We start from the raw sequence: 25,846 nt of genomic DNA on the forward strand, positions 1-25,846 counted from the left end.
TATTTTCATATACATTTCCAGACTAACTCTGAAATAATATGGAAATAATTCATTTGCCCAAATATTCTTTTTTAATATTTCTTTAATAGCTTCCTCTTCAATGTTAAATTACACAACATAATTTTCTTTCTTTCACACTCTTGTTTCAGGTTTATATTATTATTTTCATTATCGTTATCATTAATATCACAATTATTTTTCAATAAATAGATAAAAATGAAGAAAGAATTATTATGACTACTAATACTAATATTACGAGCCATGTATAACGCCTTCTATTTTAATTTTCCTTGATATATAGTCTACATATATTCACGTGCATTCGCATGCATTCTTAAAACATCCTATACACACACGTGCGCTCACACGCACGTACACGCACGCACATCTACACACCCATGCAGAGACATATTTTCTCATTTTCCTTATGCCGTTCATTTTCTAAAATCTTTTGATTATGTTTTTTTTTATTAATTTTTTTATGTTAAACATTTTTAGTTTTCTCATTGAAAGACATTTTGAATTCCTTTGCCTGGCCAATTAAGCCAACAGAAGCGCATAATGTGCCTACGTCTAATTTGACGCCGCAGAGAATGGCGGTAGTTCTATTTTCAAAACTTTAGATATAATTGGACTTATTTCTGCGAGTTCTGTTTTCCTGCAAAAGAAAGTAAAAAAGTTATGACGGACAAGAACAAAATGATGTTTTCAGATCTAAAATAGAACACAATTTAGAATGATAAATGATAACACAATCTACCCCACTCTCTCTACCTCACTGTCGCGCTCTCTCTCTATCTCTCTCTCTCTCTCTCTCTCTCTGTCTTTCTCTTTCACACGTACCCATATATAAAATTGAAATAAAATTCATTCTGTATTACTATCAAAACGACTAAATGAGTAAAAGAAAGACAAACAACACAGTTTAAACAACTTGTCTTTCTAACTTCTGAAATGACTTGATACATAGTTTAGAAGCGGGTATTTCAGTTAAAAGGTTTATAAAAGTAACAAAAATAACAACAATTAACAAAGAAATTAGGGTATTACGTCAAAACTTCTTTGTATTGCATCTTGTCTAAATTCTGTTGCTCCGCTACTTCGATCATCCTTGTGGTGATCACCTGCGAAATGAAGATTCCTAAACCCGTTTCGCACGTGAAAATGTAATCGAATTTAAACAATATCTTTTTCCCGATACAAAGGCGGGAAAACTCGTTTGAATCTACTTATCACTAGGCTGATAGTGGTCGTTTATCTATATCTCTCCCCCTCTCAATGTCCTAAGTTGCTGTGGCGTAATAACAACTATCTTTTATTTTCTCGTTTTCTTTTCGTTTCCATTTCCAACTTTTCAGAGGATATTTGTAATTAAAATATAATCTGGTAGCTTTATGAGAACGATCAAAATAATTTAAGGAATAAAAGAAAGCCCAGTAATGTCATTTAAACAATTTAGCACATCTATCTACATCGAAAAGTTGATACAAAGATTAAAAGGTGATAATTCGGCGTAAAATATCTTTTTTAATGATTGGGAGACAATAGTAATAAACCGAGTAATATATTTGTTTTGTTTCTCTCACCCTCTTTTAAGTTTAATAGCACTAAATTTGTTTCTTCTTTTCTCCCCCCCCCGTTGACTGCAAAAAAGAAGCATAAACTATCTCCATCTAACACATCATACCAAGATTCCATATCTTGCCAGCAGCCTTGTCATAATTTATTCCTCTTAATTTATTCCTCTTAATTTATTCCTCTTAATTTATTCCTCTTAATTTATTCCTCTTAAATGGTTGTTTGCATAAATTCTCAGTTTAACATCGTATGTCTCTGTGTGGTAGTCGTAATTAACACTGCTGCTTACTGGCTTATATTTGGAGACCGCAATTGGGAACTATTTTGCTTTGTATTGAAAACTTCCCCTTATATTTTTGCGGATATCATGCAAAGTATGCACGCCCTGCGAAATTTCAGCAAATGTCATAAAAATAGTCATCAGTGACGGCAAAAGAAGATATCTTGGATTTTTTGTTTCTCCATCCTAGTGGCTGCTGGAAGATTTTGAATTTTTTGGTTAAATTCGATGTGTAATTTCCGTTCCACCTGTGTATGTTCCAGACTATGCTGAATGTTCCATTCTGCTGTTCGTTAATTTCCAAACCATATTAAACAGGGAAGTAGAAATTTTTCCTGACACTTGACCTCAATGAGTGTATGTATTGGTTATTTCCTTTCTTAAAATATATGCAGTCAGGCCCCAGAAGGCTTTGGGAACGAATTTTCTTTACATAGAGTTGTGGTTTTAATAGTTCTGGCATACTCATTTTCCCAAATTTCATATAACCTCAAAGATGTTCTTTTGTATGAAATCAGTGACAAACTTTCAAACAATATATTTTAAGTAATTATTAACTATAAATTAATTAAAGAAATAAGACTACTGAAACAGGTGTTCGTATATATTAATTAAAGTTGCAGATTACGTTACTATGCGCTTTATAGTAATCATACGGTGTGATTTTGGTTCGTTTGATCCACGGATTTCGTTATTTCTCGTCGTTTTCTGTCTCTGTGCAGGTTGCGCACCACAGTTACATGCATAGGCCCAGAGAGGCAATTACAGTTGTATGTGCATATGTGTACTTTAAGATTGTAATGCTTTATTTGAGGCAGATTTGGTTCCTAATTCTTGTGGCTCAGATACCTATAGCGGTTGAAAATATAATTGTCACACTTGAAAATGTGTGCTTCTTAATATGTCTGTGCGTCTATGAGCCTCATTTCGTAGTTTTCTTTTATCAATCAAGGCCAAGGTCATGATAGCGAACACTCGCCTCAACACATATTTCGTCTTGAATAACAATTATTTTAACTTCAGAACTTGTCATGCATTTTATAACATTTTATTTCCTTCCTTATCTTCAGTATGTTCTACTTCATAATCATTAGCTTCGATACTATTATTAACAACAACAACAACAACAACAACAACAACAACAACAACAACAACAACAACAACAACAACAGCAAGAACAACGACGACAACAACAACAACAACAGAACAAAACACAAATATAAATTTTTAACAACAAACGTTCTCATGACACAAAGAAAAAGTTAGTAAAAGCAACAGCCACACTTTAAATATAGAAAATAAAATTAGGAAGACAAAAAGAAACAACACAGGTAAATGTAAAAAAAAATATAGAATAAAAGAAATTAAAAATATTATTTCAGGTAATTTTCCCCTTTGTTATACTCTGGAGGCAACAATTAAGGAAATAATGATGTAAATTGATAATGAAATGTTAAATCAGTAGCAGGAGAACGCAACACCCAGAGGGTAAGGAAGTACACATACACACATAGACAGATGTACTGTACGTTACATGGATAAACATTACATACACAAAAACACGCACGCATACTTCCGCAAACAAAATTCACACACATACACAAATCCAAACCTGCGTATACATATACAGAATTGTACACAAGTATATGTTGATGCACACACACGTCTACATGCATTCGAACATATACAGATATATTGGTACATAACGAAGCAGACAGATAATTTATTTTAATTCTTGTCAGTTGATGTGGCAAGATTCTGTCTATCACAACATGGGCCTGCAGGAATCAGAAATAAAAGACAATATCTGAATAATTTCTACCAAGAATAGCTGACTGATGATCACATTCATAATTAATATAATTTTTCATGCTATTCTGCATGTTAGACCGTCCTTGGACGGGTCTAATAACACATCCGTTTTCTTTGAAAAAGGGTTTGTAGGACATCACTCAAACCGTCTCTATTTCTATCTAGAAGAAAAGACACTGTACATAGTCTCCCTTGACCTTTCTCAAAACCCAATGTAGCTACATTAATAAGAGCGAGAGCGAGAGAGTGAATGAGAGGGAGAGAGAGGGAGAGAGAGAGAGAGAGAGAGAGAGAGAGAGAGAGAGAAAGAGAGAGAGAGAGAGAGATAGAGAGAGAGAGAGAGAGAGAGAGAGAGAGAGAGAGAGAGCTTTCCCTGGGACTTTTATTTATCGACCCTGAAAGGATAAAAGCTAAAATGGACATCGGTAGGAGTTTAACGCAGTATGCAGAAAATTTTACACGACGTTCTAACGAGCCTACTAACAAATAAGCTACAATCATTTTGAAACACTTTATTCTCAGCGATCTTGCCAACAGTCTACCTAACTTTATGTAGGTAGCACAATACAGTAAAATACCTGTTGTTGTTGATTAGCCCCCTATTCATTCCTTGTTCAATACGCCGAAGCTGAAATGTAATGTATCAGCTGTAGCTATTCTGATCTCTTTTCGGCCTAGTGTAACAAGCACTGTATAATTCAGTGAATATTTCCTTCTTTTGAAGAGTTTATTTTAACTGTTAGTTCTGGTAAGTCGAACAACTACGTAAATGGTCTTCTAGATGGGTTGGTGATAATTAAATGTTTAGCTGCAAGCGTAGGTTATTAATATATATGTTATATGGTATATGTTGATTGCAGCTGAACTCTAGGGTTCATTGAATGTCAGTCGTAACTTTGCAAGTCTTTACTGCAAGGCATAATTTCCTAAAATTCGAAACAAAGATTGCGGTCTACGATTTGTTCACTTCATTGAAGAAATTGTATGAATATATAGAGGTTTACTTAATAACTGCTTGTCTCATTACTTTCCTAGCTGTGTTAACTCAAGGCAACTCTTATAGAAGTGATCCACATATAGTGATTTATTATTATTATTATGCGCCCTTTTAAAGCCTAGCCAGGCTCATGGGCCCGGTTTCTCAGTTTCTATGGTGTATGTGTTCCCCCAGCTGGACGAGACGCCAGTCCATTGCAGCGTTACTCAAGAAACAGAAAGAGTACAACAGGAGTCGCCCCCACCCCATGCAGGAGCAGTTCTAATTACACTGCTTTAATTATGATGTCTCTCCGTTTAATATACCTTCATACTCTTGTGGTGTTTGTTTTAGCGCTCTACATCTAAATTTTAATTCCTGTCGAGGTTAGATTTACCTGTCATAAATTCTCATCGATACAGTACCTGTCTTGTATAGGGGATTATAGGAATTAGAATATTTTCTTCCGGATCATTGCGTTCTGAGTTCTTGAGTGGTATAATTATTTTGTCACGTGTTTCAACACATTCTTTGGTCCTGGGATGATTTCAGCAATCACTTTGTTTCAAAATTTCTGGTCAGATTAGAGTATAAGGTTTTTCTTCTTCAGCGTAGAACGGAAGAAATAAAATGATTTCTTTTCTTCATGACTAAATGGTATAAAAATATTCTGATATGCAATGACTCATTGTGTATAAGATGTAATAGCACAATTCTTATACGTTGCTCTATGGTAAATGTGCAGTGAGATAGTGTATGTCTGTCGGTTCCATTACTAACTATTTGTAAAGTAAGAAGTGTTTGTTGTAATGGTGACGATTTTGATACTTTGGTGTTAGCATTGTTATTTTTCCGCGATGCTGTTTTCGTTTAAGTGGTTATCCTTTCAGTCTTTTTCTTTTTTCTTCATTGTTCTTTGTATTTTTGTCATTGTTGTAGTTGTGTAGTCGCAGGTTAACTGAAATTGTTCACACATGCTCATAAGCGTTAACGCCATGATATTTTACGAATACGAAAGACACATTATGCAATATGTCCTGTCTATTATCAAAGAGTGATTTTTGAAGGGGATTTGGCTGCTGTTTCTAGCAACTATTTCTTGAGTGATCGTGTAAAGACTTCAAGTGGTGATGGTAGTGATGGTAATATTCAAAAAAGTCTTTATTGTTTTTATCAAGAAAGCAATACCGATCTGAAAACTGAAGCTGTATTTCGTTGTGAAACGATAATAAAATAATCTATGTTTCTCATCTATAAAATTAATAATACAATTTACATCATGTCCTTTCATTATAAACTGATGCCATATCTAAGGCTAATAAATGCTATTATTTCGGTTGCTAGTATAAAATGCTCTGTTAAAAATGTCAAATTCAAATGTAGAATAGTAACACTTAAGTGTGTGTTGAGTATAATAGGAACTGGGGACAACATCAGAAACATAAATATAGACAAATAACACGGTTTGATAACTATCAGAGCGTTTGTAATAAACTCCAGTAAAATTGATGCAGCAATCCAGGTGCCGTCTCCCGCCGTAGAAACATCAATAACCTCCAGAGAAATTATTACTCCACGTTTAATATTCCTCTACCTTAATAGTCATTGACTGGCATTATAATTGATGGCTGAGAAGAATAAAGCATAAGGAGAAAGGAAAAGGAGAGAGAAAAAAAGAGTGAGAGAGAGAGAGAGAGAGAGAGAGAGAGAGAGAGAGAGAGAGAGAGAGAGAGAGAGAGAGAGAGAGAACAAAGGGGGAAAAGTGAAAGGAAAAACGTTTAGGGAAGAGAGAAAGAGAGAGTGAAAGAGAGAGAGGATAAAGAAAGAAATACATATAAAGAGAAATGAATGGAATCAATATGGTGAAGTAGTGAAAGCAACGTTACCTTTCCAAGGTGCATCACCTGACCGCTACAGTACTCAATAAGACATACAACACCAGCTACTAGAATACCAGTAACTAAAAGAAAGAACACACCAGCAACGTTCTCGAATTGTAACTCGGATGTCTCCACAGCCGAAGCTTTGTTCATATCTGGACACATTCGATTATTCCACCATCTGTGTATAATAAAACAAAAGCCACATATAATATGGTTAAATAGAAAGCGACAGTAATAAGCAGTAAGTTACAAGTTTCTTGATGTTATTAATGAAATATCGACAACAGCAACGATTTCAAAGTACATTTAATGCAAAGGAAGTGAATAATCTATAAGGTATAGATTATAAAAGAATATTATTGGTAATTATTCTATTATCGACCTATACTTCAGTTTGTGGAATAGTTCCTATCACAAACAATTAAGGACGGCTGAAAATCACTGATAGAAATGGCCAGTGATATTTGGAAATGAGGGACCAGTTTCGCAAATTTGATTCAGACAGAATCTTACCACGTATTGTATGTTGACTGTGGGTCACACACAAGGATAATCGAATAGACCTAAGATAAAAAGCATTCCATTCTCTTTATTATGTAGGTGTGCATTATCCACTGAAACCTTTTTAAAAGACGGTAGTAATTTATTTGTATGAATATGTCTGGTGGTTGTAGCAGGCTGAATGGCATACTTCAGGCAAAATATCCTACTTACTTTCATTTGATCTGGAATATCCATTCTTAGACTGACGTCCAATAATTGTTTCTGGCAACTTTGGTTTTGAATTAAGACTTTTGTTCTGATTACAGATTGTTTGTGGTAATTTGTGGGAAACGGCCTATTCCTTTTTAAATTATATATATATATATACATACATACATACTGTTTCAGCTGGTCTCATCAGGGAAGAGATTAATGTCGTGTTGACCGCCAGAAAATCTATCATAAAATTTGACAATCTGTGGGTCCGTAAAGACACACCCGATGGTTTTGATGTTACAATGGGAAATTCTGATTCAGCACAACTAGCTGATTTGGTCAGTATATATATATATATATATATATATATATATATATATATATATATATATATATATATATATATATATATATATAGATATATACTTTATGAAATGGCAGACCAGTTCCCAAGCATCAATAGAGGTCTATATCGTGATGCTTGTTTACTTTACCTTCAAAATGTTTCTGACCAAAAAGTACAAAAAGTTACGAATAGTTAAGTTTTTCCGTAGAATGGCCTTAGGCATCATTTTTGATGATGATGTAACGAAAGCCAACGTTTTAGATATTACACTCAACTTACACAATAATTCGTACTTCTCATACCACAAACCATCGACAAATCTTAAGTATATTATCAATTCACTAATCATTCTAGGGCAATCATTAAGAAGTTAGTTAAGAATATTTCATTTAGATTGTCTAATTATCTGCTAATGTTGACATTTTCAACAAGGCTGAATTTTATAACTCTGCCTTACTTAAAGCAGGCTATTATAGAAAAAGTTACCTGCATTAATTCCATTGAATCGTATTCTACTTTTAGTAATGGAGACATGAAATCTAGTTGTAAGGTTATAAACGATATCAATTTAAATTTATACGCCAACACAAGAGGAAGGTTTTTTTTTACAACGTAAGGGACATAACCGTTTATATAAACCCATTTTTTTCATTCTAAAGGTCATTCTAAAGATAGTTACACTAAAAACAAGGCAACTAATAGCAAAACTATTTGGTTGATTATTCTTTATGGGAGGAAAATTAAATCTAATCTTCCTTTCCAGTTACGGGAAGCTGTTATTAGGAATTTTCCAAAGAATTCTAGGTATTACTCTATTATCAACTCGCACGCGGTTAGGATTGGTTTTTCCAACACAAAAAATCTCTCACAAATTATCTCCTTGCCTAATATTAGTCTGTTAAATAAGAATCCAACTACTAATACTAACGCTAATTTAGCTAATACCAACCATTTCCCTAGAAATATTAATAACAAGGTTATTGTCTCTGAAGTCAATTCCAACAGAATTAAGTTAATGTCTAGTAATTCTAAGATTAAAAACTCTATATACCAGTGTAAAATTACTTCAGGTACCGATGTCTTTTTTATATAGGTAGTTCTTCTTCTCAGTTATTTAAAATAATTTCTAATCATTACTCTACATTTAGGGATAGTAATAAAGGCAATAGTACAGGGCTTAGTAAATTAATTTGGTATCTAAAAGACCATAATAAACAATTTAATTTAGATTGGTTGATTCTCGCCATTTCATTTCGATATGATAAAGGCAAAGAATTCTGCCAACTCTGTAATATTGAACTATTTTCTATTCTTTTCTCTAAGAATTCCCATTGTAAACACGGTTATAGAGCGTGCTTATCGATGTAAGCATTGGAAGTAACATACCTTTAGTTCATATAAGTGATATCTACCATTATATATAATTTGAACATTGATTTTCGTCTTACATTTCACTTCCACGAGATATATCTTTTTCCAAGCCATTAAGATTTTATTTAATTTACATATCGCTCTATATTTCTTATTTATTAGTTTTTTGCTTATTCCTTTCTTTTACCCCTCCTCTTTCTATAGGCTACCTTTGACGTTATATCCTCTAACAGTTTAAAAAAAAACAACTTAATTGCGTTCCGTTCATCATTATACACATCCATCACATTCTGTTAAAATGCCTTATTGATGAGTTTGGTTTCTTTTTCTTCTTTCTCCGATGAGAAGATCACATTGTTTTACACTATTTAATTCCTTTGGAATAATACCAATGTTCTCTTCGAAACATATGACGGAAGTAAAAGAATTTTAATAACATTTGCGTTTAACTCCATCTATATATATATATATATATATATATATATATATATATATATATATATATATATATATATATATATAAATATATATATATATATATATATATATATATATATATATATATATCTGACAAAAAATCAAAAAAGAAACGACCAGCCCGAAATACAACAGTATCTATTTCAATACAGGATTTCACATCTCGCTACATAAATTGATAAACGTATATATATATATATATATATAATTATTATAAATTAAAAGGGTAAAGGATTATCAATTTATTAATTAATAAATCAAATAATAATTAATAATTTTTACCAAGCCCATCGGTATGAAAGCACCATTATTGGTGGAGAACTTATTTAAAGCTCATATATATTTATAAACATAATTAAGGGATCAGCAAATATTTGCTTCACCATATACCGAAGTTCAGAAATAGCAGCTAAAAAAGCTGAGAATCCCACAGTGATGCTATCTGGGATTCTCAGCTTTTTTAGCTGCTATTTCTGAACTTCGGTATATGGTGAAGCAAATATTTGCTGATCCCTTAATTATGTATATATATATATATATATATATATATATATATATATATATATATATATATATATGTATGTATGTATATTCTATTAACTATTTTCTCTCCCTGTTTATTTCTGTGTTCCTTTCTGTCGAAGAGCGTAGGCTCGAAACGTAAAAGACTTTCTCACTTCGCGAGCGTTAAACTAATACATCAGTTTGTTGTTTACACACCCGTCTTCGTCTTTTGTTTTCTGTAAATTCTCACTATATATATATATATATATATATATATATATATATATATATATATATATATATATATATAGGGAGAGATAACATCCGGACACTGTCGTCCTCAATTGTGAAGATTTATTTAAATAAACTCTAAAGATGGTACAAAACCTACTGTAGAAGCGGATATAAGATTGTATTTTTTGTTATTCGTTTCTTTCGGACAAAATCGTAACAGTTGGAAACACATATAATTAAGGGTAAAAATTTACCCTAATATAATACTACCAGAGAGTATGACAAATCACATATCGATAGCGAAATATGATTAACAAAAAAAGAATAATTGAAGCTATTTTTTTCTATCGGTCATGTGTGGCCTATGCAAACAGTCAGTTTTTTTTTTATCGACCATGATCATCAATCTATATGGGAAAAGTAGAGTCAAATATTGTAGCATTTTAATACAGAGTGCAAGGTGAAATATTGAATACTATCATTTCTATCTTCTAACTATCCAATTACTCCACTGTTTACTTGTAATTAGCAGAGCGAATCATTCAGTGATGAATGCGTTTCATGTAAATATAATCAAGTATTTCTTTATATCATTTACACTTCCAGACAAAAATCATTTATTTACTTGTTGATTCTAAAAGTACATATTTTATTGATATCAGCTGAGAGGAAAAACTAGGAAGAATATACAACACAAATATTGGAAATATATAAAGTCACATAATCTTTTCCTTACGTTCAATCCTCTGCCATAATTTGGCAGTCACAACTGTTGCTGCAATACATTGGATGTGACTCTTTAGAAAGACTGTAAGATGTAACCCCCATCTTTCTTACAATACATCAAATTATGAGAGGGAGAGAGAGAGAGAGAGAGAGAGAGAGAGAGAGATGAACCTGCATCTAGTACTTGACTCGTATTTCAATTTTTCGCTTCTAAACTGATGAAAAGTAGAGTTGACCTGACCTGGATTCGAACTTGGAAAGCAGTGAACTGGAATAATTGTCTAACTGATCTTTCTACTAAGTCCTAACAAAACTATCGAGTCAGTTGCTCAAATATTTACACCTGTGGTGCCCAATATGGAGCGTATGTCACACGAGGAGGTACTTTTAAAATATGTATATAGTATTTTAGCTGAAGCCTTGTCTACGAATATCTACAAAAATCTACGGGTGTGGGCGTGTCATCCTTTGTTCGTATTTTGCACTACAAAATGCGGCGGTCATCGTTGGTGTCATTCTGGCAGCACTTCGTATATCCTTATACATCGATTCAAGTAATCGCTAGACTCGATTCTTGTCGTGATATAAAAGTTGCAGCAAGTGTGAAAACTTAGAAATTGAAAAGCACGACATGGGAATGCAAAAACCGGAGATTGATCAACATAATGACGGAAAGTGACGAATTGGTGGCACAAGTGAAGAACGGAAGTTGTAGCATTAATCTCAGTCTCCCTATCCGAAATCAACCTCTTCACTGGGCGCTTATAGAACTTAATCAGTAGATATTAAATGGGTTTAAGCTTTACTGGTAACCATCAGTAATCGCTACCTGGATTGTAGTATATACTCGCTCTTTATTCTAAGTTCTGGCACTTAATGTGTCACAGTAAGGGTAATGCGGTTCTGATCTAACAGCCTGTTTTATTTTGGCGATTACTTTCAGTGCTGACTGATAGTGTGTGGGCATCAGATCCTGTAAGTTTTCATATATTCATCTAACTTGGATATAGTGTATGTGACGCACCCTGCTATCGATTAGCAACCAGTATAGACATTTAAGCCTATCGCTGTCGAATTTCGTGATCCTCTTAAAACAGTAGGATGTAATGTGCACTAACTTCTTAATTCTTTCGTATTGGTTATTTTCTCAGTAATAAAACCTTCGATCGGAGAAGGCGACAAACTTGATGACAGTGAAGAACTGCATGAATCAGCTTCCACCCCACCCACTGAAGGGAGCAATAAAGGCACTAAGGAAATCCTTTTTATGCAGATTGACAGAACCACATCTTCAGTGAAAGCTAGACATCTTGTCACTTTCAATTGCTCGAAAAGCATTGAATGATCAAATATACACGCACGCATATATATATATATATATAGTTCAAATTTGCGGAAAAACAAAAGACGAAGACAGGTGTGAAATCGATAAGTAGGTGTATTAGATTAACGCACAGGGAAAATGGGAGAGTCTTTTACGTTCCGAGTCTACGTTCTTCGACAGAAAAGATTAAGAAGTAAAAATGAGGAGAGAATGAAAAAAGAAAGAAAAAAAAACGGACAGAGAAAAACTTGGCAAGATGACTATAAAAAAGAGGTTGATTGAAGAGAAGATGATAATAACAAGAGTTTGAAAGAAAGGGAGATAATAATGGTGATCCCAAAAAACTAAAGTGCGCAAACGTGTATGTGTATGTGAGAATGGTTTGTGTGAGTGTGTACGTGTCTATGTGTGAATGGAGGTGCATGAGTCTGACGTGTGTGTGTAACGTGTATGTATGTGCGTTGTGTGTTGCAGATGATGTATGCATGCTTTTTCAAGTGGTGTGTGCACATGTGTACATATGTGTGTGTGTGAGTGTCACCAAATAGTGTGCATGTGTATAGTGTATGTTTGTGGACGAAAGCTATCTTTTTCTATGCGTGTGTTTATGCATGTTGTGTGTGTGTGTATATTGTCTGTGTTCAGGTATTATGTGCTTGTGTGAGTGTAGGAGTGTGCATGATGATGTGTGGTGTGTGTACTGGGCTAAACAGTGTGTGTATGACTGCTCTTATAATGGTATAATGGTACAGTGTTATGTGTGGTGACGCTATTGATGAATGTGTGTGGGTGTCTGGATGATGGTGTGTGGTGTGGGTACTGAGAAATGGTCAGTGCTAGTATGTATGGAGTGGGAAGGTGTTGTGTGTGTGTTTGTAATGGTGTGTAAAGAGAGTAATGAGTTGAACAATGTGTATGAGTATGTGTAAAATGGTGTGTGTGTGGTGAAAGTACTGAGGTGGGAAGTATGCAGGTTTGTAGGTGGAGGGGATTGTTGAATGTGAGAAGTGTGTGAGAATCCACGTGAGATTAGTGTCAGTTGAATAGAGGAGGAGAGTTGAACCCGTATGGCGCAAAATAACGAAGTGAGAAGATTAATTCCTTCTCACGGTGAAAGCGGAAGTCTGGGTGGCCCCTGTGCAGAAAAAGTTCGAAAACAGACAAATCTTGTAGCGAATGACCAGTAGATCGCAAATGGCACGAGTTGTCTTAAACGTAATCCGTGAACCGGTCATCCAAGCGGCGTCCCGTTTGACCAATGTACAGGGAAGGACAAACTGAGTAAGGGATGCAGTAATTAAAATTACTAGATGTGCAGGTAAAGGAGTGAGTGACGTAATAGGAACGGCGATGGCTGCCTCTAAGGATGGTGGTATTGGGTAGGTGCGACAGCGTAGGCGGGAGTAGGGGAAGAAGCCAGGCTGAGAGGCGGGGATAGGGAAGAAACTGTGGACCAGGTGGTCACGCAGGTTATGGGCTCATTTGAAGGAGGGAAGAAATAGGTTAGGGAAGATGTGCGAGGTGGAGTTGTTGAGCTGGAATCACCCGAAGGCTCGGAGAATGGTGCATTGGAGGGTAGTGTGGAGGAGTAGTAGTCGAGGGGAAACACGAAACGGGTAAGGGTGGGGCGGGTGCGAGGAGAACGAGCAGGGCCATGTTCCACAGGTCATACCCAGGCAAGGGCAGTATGGATAATGGTGAGGAGATACCTACGTAGGATAAAGTGGCGAGTCATGAGTTGAGATTGAGTTTCAAAGTCATGGTCATCACGCACGCACGCACGCACGCACGCACGATCGCACGCACGCACGCACACACACACACACACACACACACACGCACACACACACACGAATAAGTACCTTGTTGAATGCAGTGGTCGTAAGGGGTATTTGAAGTAAGACATAGAACTGTCGAAAATTCAAAATTATTTAAAAATCACTAGGAGAGAAATCTGAAAATTGATAGATAATGAAATTATTATTCTCTGCGCAAAACGTAACACCTATCATACACGAGTGGCATGTTACAAAATATTTCTTATAAAGCTGAAAAGAATCATTTTAGTCCGGGATATCAACTTTTCCCAAAATAGTTCTATATAATGATGGAAAATATGTCCATGACATGCCCCCCAATGGCGCAAGAGTGCAGTTATTCAAAAGTTAATAGCACGGAAATTCACAGTACAGATGAATCTATTTACTGTAAGAGACCAAGCGGCCACGTATATAGCATGAATATATATCATACATACTACAGCATACGTGATACATATGATATAGTGATTATGAAGAATGTTTTAATGTTATTTTTCGAAACATTAGAAAGCAGTACTATTACAGCATAGAAACAACAAGAACTACTACTACTACTACTACTACTACTACTACTACTACTACTACTACTACTACTACTGATGCTGCTGCTGCTGCTGTACAACAACAACAACTACTGCTGCTGCTACTACTACTACTACTACAACTACTACTACTACTACTATTATAAATTTTAAAATATTTGGTTGATAATAAAATACTAATAGAAAACAATGAATTTTGTACTGCAATTGATGTTTATTCTCTGATGGCAACGAAAATGGCGGTTAAAAATTGATGAAGCATGACGATCCGTTATTGATGTATGTGAAATCTGTTATTCACAGAGAAAATTTAGTTGTCAAAAGATGTTTCACCTCTTCTAACAGAGATATAGAATTCAAAACTATCAAGTTTAGTACAAAACTTGAGCGTCTCTTTAAAGAGATTTATAGCGATAAAAACGCAGGCCATCCATATAATATTCTTAAAAGGGTCAAAAACCGAAAGTCCTCCCCTAACCATAGACTCATAAGGCCGCTTTCCCGGAATTCATGTCGTATATATATCTCACCACCCGGATGAGTCGCCAGTCCGTCGTAGTATTATTCATATTTACCGGTTGAGCTGGCTGGATCAAGCTAAAATGAAGTGTTATGCTCAAGAAGCAACGCAACGCCCAGTCCAGGAATCTACAATCTTACGATCATGAATGCAACACACTAACTAATAAGTCATGAGACTCCACATAGATTATTATTACATCACACTGGTGTAAGATGATTATCAAGAGGTAATTGGCTGAAAAGATTCCCAGGCTGTTCTCAGCAATATTCTCCTTGGTATCTGATATTTCCAGTGACATTTTATAGGAAAACCTGAAACAGCATTTGATGGCAAATCTTCTCTGAGTTATTTGGCACATATTTTCTGAATAAGTAACTTTAAGAATTAACTATGATTCTTGTTGATTGAAAGATAAAGATTTGTGACTCCATAACATTTCTGGAATTATGTCAAAAGAATATTTTTACAATAAAATAAACCCAGTTATATTGGCTAAATAAAGTAAGTGATTATGAATCTATTTGTCATTATCGTTTCAGTTCAAAATACTGGCCAGCGATTTAAATTTCAGATTTTCTGATTTAAAAGAAACGAAATTTCCATTTTGGCTAAATTAACCATTAGTAGGGGATTTATTTGAATTGGTAATATGGTACAGAGGAAATGTCTGAAATACCAAATGATGTAGTTATTAAAAGTATATTTTAAGTAAAAGAAACCATAGCGTGGTTCTGTGATGCGACTAATACACACTCGTTTGAAGAGAGAGGGAGAGAGAGAAAGAGAGTGAGAGAGAGAGAGAGGGAGAGAGAGAGAGAGAGAGAGAGAGAGAGAGAGAGAGAGAGAGAGAGAGAGAGAGAGAGAGAGAGAGAGCAACTGTTACTATTTCCACCTCCTTTATTTAATGGAATGTGATTTTAGTGCAGTGAATTAATTGAGAAAAAAGAAACGGAATGGGTACCACAAAACGAGGTGACGGAATACCGAAGATAACTAAGTTAATATATCGGATCAATAGTTTTTATAATAAACATCAAACAAGGTCTTAGCAACTCGAGTTGATCAAACTTTATATTTGTTGTATTTTTTTCTTTTAAAATATTGTGAATTTAAAGTGATACTATTTATTCAATATTTTTTTTAATATTTTAAGATTTTAACTTTTAACTAAAGTTTTATTTCAAGGAAATAATTTAGCTTTACTCTCCTTTTTTTACTCATATTTAATGGAATTCATATTGAACATACTCATATTATTGAAACTTAAAATTATAGCATACTGATCGCAAATTTGTACTTATATGATTTGATGGGTTGGGGTGAGGCTGTCACGTTTTGTAAGTGTAAGTATACGGCATGGCGCAAAAAGGTTGAAAATCATTGATTTTTCTCTAAATTTACCGAGCAAAAATTTTACGAATCTTTTCCAATTTCAGCAATTATTTTTTGTCGTTACACTCACCTGCTTTCAAGTTCATGAAGTTTTCCTGTATCACTGAGATTTAAAATAACCATAGATAAATCTTCTCGGTAAGTGGCTCCTGGTGGGACGGCAATACCAAAACCTTTCGGATCAAAACGTGGTCCGATCTCTGTTAATTCACAATCTTCAATCGATTTGTATCTACTCACTGTTGTATCCCAGAAGAACGCATAGTTACCTTCCTTAACCTTATGAAAGCCTTCAGTTGTTGTGGAAACCATTGATTCGGGATCAAGTTCTGCCATTTGAACCTGAAATAATAATCAGTGATTTAACGACAGTTCAACTAAAATTATTTAATGGATTTAAGAGATAACATCAAAATATCAGGAACGTGGGTATATATTGTGTTGTTAAGATGCTCAATTCGAAAAACTTTTGGTTGGTGATTCGATCATACTGCTCGGGTAAGTGTTTTATACTATATCCTCGAATTGACCATTACATTGTGAGTGAAATATGTGCGCTCGCACACACTCAAAAATATATGCATACACAGGCGAAAGATATCTTAGTGCGTATTCGTTACACTTTGAAAACTTAAGTATCTGATAAGGAGACCAATTTCTAGAAGCTATAAAATTATTTTAGAGCAAGCCTAATTATTCGTCTTCGAGCAACTGAAGAAGAACTGCGTTATGGCTTCAGTTCTAATTGCAAGGAAGAACCGCATTAGTTAAGTTCGCATTGAAGACATAAACTAGAATGTTCTGAATAACTTGTCGACTTGTATCTAATCTCAACTTTGATAGCATGTATCTCTCGCCTTTCTCTCTCTTGCGATAACAACGAAAGATAATGACGTCCTCCTAAAGAAATATTCTCATTATATAACTTTCTTGCCTGTCTATCACTTTCTGGGAAGTTAATAAATCTATTTAATGTTATATTATAATTAAGAGGCTCTAGATTCTTGACCACGTCATACTTATAAGATCCAAATAGATCGAAATAGCAGCTATACACAAATGTAAAGGACTTTATGATTAGAAGGAAAATTAAAGGAAAGAAAATTAATGAAACAAATATAAATGCTTAAAATATATTCTATTACTTTTACTTACGATAGAATAAATTAATATGGATTTATGAGAGTTGCTTCTATCTCACGCCATACTGATGAACAGCTGAACGATTGAGAGATTATATAAATATATTTTTTACGCAGTAAAAATGATTTTCCTAAGAATATGTCATATGAATTTAATCTGGTTCAGTGTAATGCAGCTCTGAGACATTTATTTATTAATATAATTCATTTATTAATATAATTCATAGGTATCAGTAAATTCGGTAGTCCTGAAGAATGAAAAATATGACGCTTCAGAAAGGGCTTTTCAGTGACGTGGTATTCTATTACCCCGGTAAGCGTGACAAAGATTCTTCTTTGTACAACTTACCCGATTTATATATAGATCCACTTGCCATGACATATATCTATACTAGATGTACCCACTGTGACCCGTTGGGTCAAAACCACTCCCAGTTGAAAATGTCGATGTGCAACGGATAATTTAAGGCATTCTATTCAACTTTTTAAAGTCCTTGCAATTTGCCACCATCTGTTTAGTAACAGACGGTTCTTGCCAAATATAAGACAAGTCATTTCTTTTTTTTTCCTTTGTACAGAAGTCTTTCTTCCTTGTCACCAGGTCAGTCCCAAATGATCAGTACTGTTATCAAAATAGGATTTTCTTTTGAAAAGACCCACATATACTGGGATTTTCTTTTGAGAGAGAGAGTCGAGAGATGATATCTAAAGATGCTGAATATAGAAAATACTTTGTAGTGCTTAAATAATTTGAACTTAAACTCTGAAATCTTTACTGTGGAGTGAGTTAATAAGTTAATAGGGACTAAGTGGCTAGAAGAGAAACTCAGGCAAGCAGACTAAATATCTTCAGTTTTTGTCTTCCTCTGTTTACATATATAAGTATGCATATTTTATATATCTAGCCCAATCAGTTCTAGCTGCTTACTCGCATCATTCTCTCTCTCTCCCACTCCCTCTATACCACGTTGAACCGTTATTCCTAACACATTTTTCTCTCTATCTTTGTTTTTCGTTCTCTATTTTTCCCTCTCAACCCTTTCTGATGAAGAGCGTAGGCACTAAACGTCAAAGACTTTTCCATTCTTTCCGAGCGTTAAACCTATACACTTGTTTTCCTTCACCTTACTCGTTTCTCCCTCACCAGTCTTGGACTTTTATTTTCTGTAAATTTGAACTACACTGACACCTCAGTATCGCACCTAATCCGCTCCATCTGTCATTCGCTACAGCATCTGTCTGTGCTCGGACTGTCTCTGCACAGGGGCCACCCGGATACTTGCCTTCGTCGTGAACAAGAATTAATCTTCTATCTTCTTTCCTTTGTTCCTTACGGTCTCAAATTCGCCACCTCTGTTCGTCTAACACAACCCTACACAGATTCCGATACACTTCTCACATTCAACTCCCCTCCCCTCCACCCCACAACTTCACACCACCTAACTCGGCACCCTCACCACTGTTCAACAATACACATTGTTCCACTCATTACTCATATCACACACCATTACGCACACACCCACTCACACCTTTCCCACTCCATATCCGCTAGCACCAAACACCTTTCAGTTTCCACACTACGCACCTTTATCCATACACCCACACGCACTCTTCAATATCGTCACCTCACACACTTCAATTTCCTCACCACACACACACACCACTATACGAACACCCTTACACACTGTTCAGCTCAGTATACACACCACACACACATTATGCACACTCCCACACTCACACACAATCACATACACATGTACTCACACTCGCCTTCCCACACCATATATATTAGCACCCAATATCTACCTAACCCACTTCCTCTCAACCCATCTCACCTACCCTATCCCACCTCTCCTCACGCCGATCCCACCACGCACCTATATATGCAGAGATATGTATGGGTCTCTGTATACTGCTTATAGTGACAGTGACTTCTTAGACGGCCATGACCTCAGAAGATTTTGCCCCACCAGGTCATAGAGGGGAATACCACACACTATCACCTCAGCAGTGAAAAGGTTGCAAGACGCAACGAAAATTTTAGAAAAATAAATAAGTAAATGAATGAAAACTTTACTGGTGAGTGTGTTAAACTATAAGGCACTAAAAGAGAATGACTTTCCCCAGACACAACAGTATATGTGGGTCTTTTCAAAAGAAAATCCCCTTTTGATTACAGGACTTATCATTTGGGAGTGACCTTGTGAAAAGGAAGAAAGACTTCATACAAAGGAAAAAAAAAAAAAAGAAATGTCTTGTCTTACCTTTGGTAGGAACCGTCTGTTACTAAACAGATGGTGGCAAATTGCAAAGGCCTTAAAAAGTCGAATAGAATGCCTTAAGTTTTCCGTTCTCTATGCGTCACATGTCTAACTCCCATCGAAGCCAACTTACTCGTGATAATTTATCACTGGAATTGTTAGAACATCGGATGAGATGCCCTGCGGTGTTTCCGGCGGCTCTACGCGTTCTGAGTTTAAACCCTACGTAGGTACAGATGTCTAGGGTTAATCATTCGACTATAGGAGCACACCACCTTTTCGGCACTTAGGGTAAAAAGCTAAATTTAAAACCTCTATAGATAATCTGACAACGGAATGCTGAGGCTTCCTCCAATAGCTAAATGGTCGCTAAGTTTCTTGGTAAAATTGGGACAATGCCCATAAAATTAGGAGTCCTCTTGTCTGGTGAGGTTGACACAGTTCATAATCAGTCTACCCATCTTTAAATCGATGTCGGCGAGAGGTTGATGGGAATAAAGAAACCAGGGGTGGGGGTAGTGAGTGTTTCTGGTTCGAATAATGCTTGCATCAGAATAAATAGTCAAAGAGCAGGTGGTGGTGTTAAGAAGTGGTGGTGTTAGGTCACTCTTCTTCAGTCTCTTGTCTTCATCTTTACCTTTGATCTTCTGAATTTTTTGTTTTGCTTTTCTATTATTGTTTGCATTGTTGGCGTCATGGCTGTTGTTCTTTTTATTATCATTACTACTCCAGTCATGACAACCCCCCCCTATCACACCACCACCACCATCACCACCACCACCACCACAACCACCACCACCACCACCACCACCACCACCACCACCACCACCATCACTGCTATTGCTGCTGAAGAATCGTGATTTTATTTTTCCAATACAAGTGTCGATGCTAATCGATAATTAAATATTTCATTTCCAAATTCTCTTTCATTCTTTAACACACACAACACTGCCAACACTACCTGTACATCACTCCCTGTACCGACTCCACCACAACCTTCAATACCGATACAGCATCGCTACCACTACACAACATGATGTCTCAACATCAACTTCACTACCGGCACCAAATCCACATCACCATTACTACTATCGAACGTCTACCATAACCTCACTACATTTACACGCCACCATAAACTCTCTATAATACCATCACCATCACCATCACCTTTATTACAACTATATAATAAAATCTCATCATCATTATCAACATCACTATACAACAGCATAAAACCTCTGCATCTCCTTCACTATGGCTGCACATTCTAGAAAACTTTCATATTATTATCAGGAAGACAATCACTACATACCACCATAAACCTTTATCCACTCCTCATAATCAAAACTCCACATCGAGCCATAGAGATACCTGTATGACAATTTGTTTCAACCATCTTCTTGCATATGGACCCCTTTGATTCTTATTTTACTTGGGTGAAGCTTCATAGCATTTTTATACTTTAAAATATCCTAATTTAAAAGCTGCACCAAAGAGAGTTAAATAGCATGACTATAATACGTTTATAATGACTATATGTCCCGGTGGTGTTTAATCAGAAGTTAAGGACGGATGAGAATTAATTCTGTAATGCAATCATTCTAATGTTCCAGTCTCAAGCTGAATTCCAACTGTTGGCCAATTAGTTCCAATATTCTTATCTCGACGTAAAATTAACGAAGCGAATGCAATTTACTTTATCTCTGACATCATCCGAAAAACCCCAACTAAGATGGCTTGAATCAGCCACGGTTTACCTGCTAGAAATAGCAACCAGGATGCTTTTAAACCAGATCACAATGCTGGATGTTCAAGAACCAAATGAAAGGCAGATTTTCAATCTCAGGATCATCCTGATTCCATAAAGGTATATGTACGTCTTTGTAGAGCAAATGTAGACTGAGATACAGAGGTCCCAGACGGACAGACAAAATTTTGTTTTTATTAATATAAGTTGTATAAAAAATGTATTAAAATATTTTATGTATTGTAGAAGTATAACCAATCTATTTCAATTAAATTTTAACAACAAAATCTTATATATTTCTACAAAAGAGTCATATGGACACCCTATTGAGAACCACTGCTCTATATGTGATCAGTCAGCCCCCCTGAAGTGGTGGCCATATCTGTTTCAAATCCCATTCTTCCATCTTATCTAAAGAAGGATACATTGGAAAATATAGTTATTGATAAATAAAAAGACGGGATGCTTGCATCTGGAAAGCTTTCCATCATAGGCTTGTGCGATTATATCAGACTTGGTATTCAACACATTGGAAGTAATGCTTGCACCATACCATAATTCCGTGTCTTAGAAACTAACAACACTATTCCTGTATCAATGATATACCTATATAAATGTGTTAACAAAATTTCAGTAGATTAATTCATTGATTTCATGTTACATAGTATCACTTCAAGCTCTTGATATATTTATCTAAACAGCAGACGGAAATTTGGTTTGGTATTTGTTAAGGCTCAGGGAACAGTCATATTACAGCTGGTTTTCAACCAGAAATTGGTTTATATCGATTCTCTTTAAATATCAAGTTACGTCCATTACCTCGTATCAACATTTAAAAAATTATGTCTAATTGATTTGTTAGTAAGGTTCAAATTAACAATTTACTAAATTACGAAAATTTGTGGTACATTATTCTCTATGCAACAGTCTAGACGTTAAATTCTAATCTACAGTACACACCAGCCATTGAAATGAAACAAGTACAAATAATTTTAAAAGTTTGTTTTCTGTAGTTTATCATCCATCAGTGATGTCATGTTTACTATTTAGCATACAGATAAAACCAAAGGGACTCGAGTACACAACTAACCACATTCACAAAAGAATGAAAATTTAGCACTGCAAGTCAACAAATCGAGTATTGAGTGAGAGATACACAAATTAATGAATTAACATTAACAAAATCTAACGCCTCATGATGCATCACATAAGCAAAACGAGCAGAGATGTTTGTCGCCCATTCTGGTTATAAACAGTCTTTGGCTCTGTGTAGAATAATAGTATAGCACAGCTAAGCTATTCATTTCAAAATAAATGAGCAAAACAACTCTAGTTTAAATAATTTTCTCTCGAGAAAACATTAAAATGTTTTCTTTTAAAAGAAAATAACCCCCAAAATATGATCTACTGCTTAAATGTGGCTTTGACGTGGCCATGATATGTAAAACGGATGCAGAGTACGGCATATGCGCTGGCAAATTCTCCCAAACTGAGTAGGTTCTAAGCCAAAAATATCCTTCACTTTTTAGTAGTGGTCATCTAAAGTGCAAAGATAAACGTGGAATCCATCGACAAAAAGTTTCTCAATGTTTGTATAAGCACAAGAAGACAATACCAAAAAGGATTGACTAGAAAGATGTGATTGTTGCGGAATCGGTGGCAATCTTTTGCAGTTGTATCCCCTAATCTTGCTTGTCTTATTCTAGAAGTACCACAGAAGATGGTCGGTGATCAATGTGTATCGATCACTCCCTGACAAAAAGGAATTCACAAAGTAAATCTTTGCCATCAGCATATTTTCTGGCTGACTTTTTTATAAGCATCCAATGATGAAAGGATATGGATGACTGGAGCAATTTATGGTGAAAATGGGGTGTTCAAGTACCGATGTGCAGTTGGTAGCAGATGTCATAATCACCTTTCAGAGATGTGTGATTATATTGAAATCCTGTCCTGCATTTTATCTATAATTCCTTTTTGTGATCACTACTGCTACACCAAATTAAGAGGACCTTAGAAAATGTAGGTAAATCATCAGAAGATACTCCTGTACCTGAGCGTAAAACTGCAGGTCAACTTCAAAATATATCTTTCGCTTAGTAGAACGTTACATTCAAGACGCTGGTTTTGCCTCGAAAATAGATCAGGTGAAAAATCCCCACCAACGCCTACAGATGAGTGATTCACGACATACTCCATTCTTAGGTAATAATTTCATCTCCACCTGTGTACCTGTTTTTAATGGAGTTGAAAATATTAAGGAACAATTCTTCTTTCAAGACAGCACTATTCTCTGCAAGGTACAAACAAAAGACAAGCTCATGATACTCGAGGAAATCGTTCCTAGAATCGAAAAGACAATCGATTAATGCTTCTGGGGCTGAGTTAAGAACATGGACTCATGATTACAATCAAGCTCCAGCTTCCAAAGCATTTCAGAACCAAGTCGATATCTATAGACGCCACGTTTTATTAGTGTAAAACGAATAGCTGATCTATCCCTTGAATAAAACTCAACGTCCAGCAGAAACAAAAAATCAGATTTTAATAGGTCAAACGATTATGTCAAACTCACTCAGAAAGATCCAAAGCAGTTTGTGCCATGGAAAAGCTAAGAGCTTTAAAAAAATCAAAAATTCTATGCAAAAAAAAAAGAAAAAAAGAAAAAAAAGCAAACAAAACAAATGGCTGTACGAACCTATACACTTTTCTATAGAAAAACAACTGGCAATGTCAGCTGCCTCATTCCTTAACACACTCACCACTGCCAACATTCCAACACTACCTGTACATCACCACTCTCTATACCGATACCACCACAACTTTCACCACCGATACAGCATCACTACCACCACACAACAAGATGCCTCGACATCAACCTCACTACTGTCACCAAGTGCTCCTACAAACAAATAAGCTATTCAGATTTCGATATCACTATTTCGAACTCTCTTTCCGAATGTGTAGAACAATTCCGATATCTTGGAAGTTCCCTCTCGATAAAATGCAGATCCAGGATGGAGTTGAAGAAAGAGTTTTGTGTTGGCTGTGTTGCATGTGGAAGACTTTCTCTTCAGAAATAAAAACTTAAAGTAAGAAACCAATATCTTCGTGTGCTAGGCTATCGTTCTCTCAGTTTTCCTCGTTAGATGTAAGCCATGGAATCTTTACCATCGAGATACGATAAAACATGAGCTCTTTCACCAGCAGAAGCTCTGATCAGTTATGAATATGTTATGGTATGGTTAGGCGCAAAAATTGTAATCCCTGAGAAAGTTCAACTCAACAATATTGACTATCATAATAAAATATCATTCCAGATGGACATACATCTGCAGACTTTCCACCCATTTTTCTAAATTGGACTGAACTCGGAAAAAGAACCGATGGTTTCCTTCTGAAGCGTTACACGGTTCAACACAATACTCTGAATCAATTGCTCTGCATCCATAATAATTATTTTTATCAACTACTTATAAGAGAATATGAAGAAAGCTAACCTGGAAAGAAGCAAATAGATGGCAAAATCTGGCGTCAAACGATCTCGACACATGCAAAACTTCTCGAATAAATATGCTACAGAAATACCTAAAAGAATGAAAGGGATAAACAACAAAAACAAGAATATCCGTCAAGCGCAACAACATCCAACTTCGTCCAGTAAGGAAAACTTGGTTGATCTTCTTAGCCATCAAGAAAGAAGAAACCAAACACTAAGTAAACACAAGGGCCGACGAGTAAGAAAACATAGAAAATGAAAGTAGTGTATTTCGTAGATCTATCAGTAAATTCCCTGTGTACTGAGTTTTTAAACTAATTTTAATTTCTGGTTGATGCAATGTCTCTGCAGCTCTTTTTCGAATGTGAAATGAAGCAACATCTCATAATCGCATTATCAGCTACATGATTTCTTGTAACTAAGCAAGAAGCAATGATTTAGTAAAGTAATTCTAACTGGGAATCGAAACTAGTTCGGTACTCGCCTCATTGATCGTAATACAGAGATTTTTTTCAAAAGTAGCGGAATTCATGCGAATTGTAAAATTAGTAATCCGGAAGACCGTAAAAGTAATCCAAAAGTAATCTTAACACAAAAATAAAACGAAACACTGAATCCTCAGTCGGGATCATCGTTGTGTATAATAACTGCCCTACCCTCCCTTATAATTCTATATAAATTAGCTATAATACTTGATACATGGTATCAAAAAC

General features: G+C 35.4%; 1 protein-coding gene across 1 annotated transcript in view; it reads right to left on the reverse strand.

Annotated features, from left to right (window-relative positions):
• Window positions 1-437: 437 nt before the first annotated feature.
• Window positions 438-25,846, reverse strand: part of LOC106868155 (glutamate receptor ionotropic, kainate 2) — a 242,530-nt gene continuing 217,121 nt past the window's right edge. The window contains exons 12-14 of the mRNA XM_014913291.3: window positions 16,558-16,829; window positions 6,533-6,707; window positions 438-658 (exon numbers count right to left, since the gene is read on the reverse strand). Of these exons, the coding sequence (XP_014768777.1) occupies window positions 620-658; window positions 6,533-6,707; window positions 16,558-16,829 (486 nt within the window). The 3' untranslated portion in view covers window positions 438-619. The remainder of the gene's footprint in view (window positions 659-6,532; window positions 6,708-16,557; window positions 16,830-25,846) is intronic.

Source organism: Octopus bimaculoides, chromosome 13 (assembly GCF_046866305.1).
Source record: "Octopus bimaculoides isolate indiv1 chromosome 13, ASM4686630v1, whole genome shotgun sequence".
In the NCBI taxonomy this organism is placed as follows: Eukaryota; Metazoa; Mollusca; class Cephalopoda; order Octopoda; family Octopodidae; genus Octopus; species Octopus bimaculoides.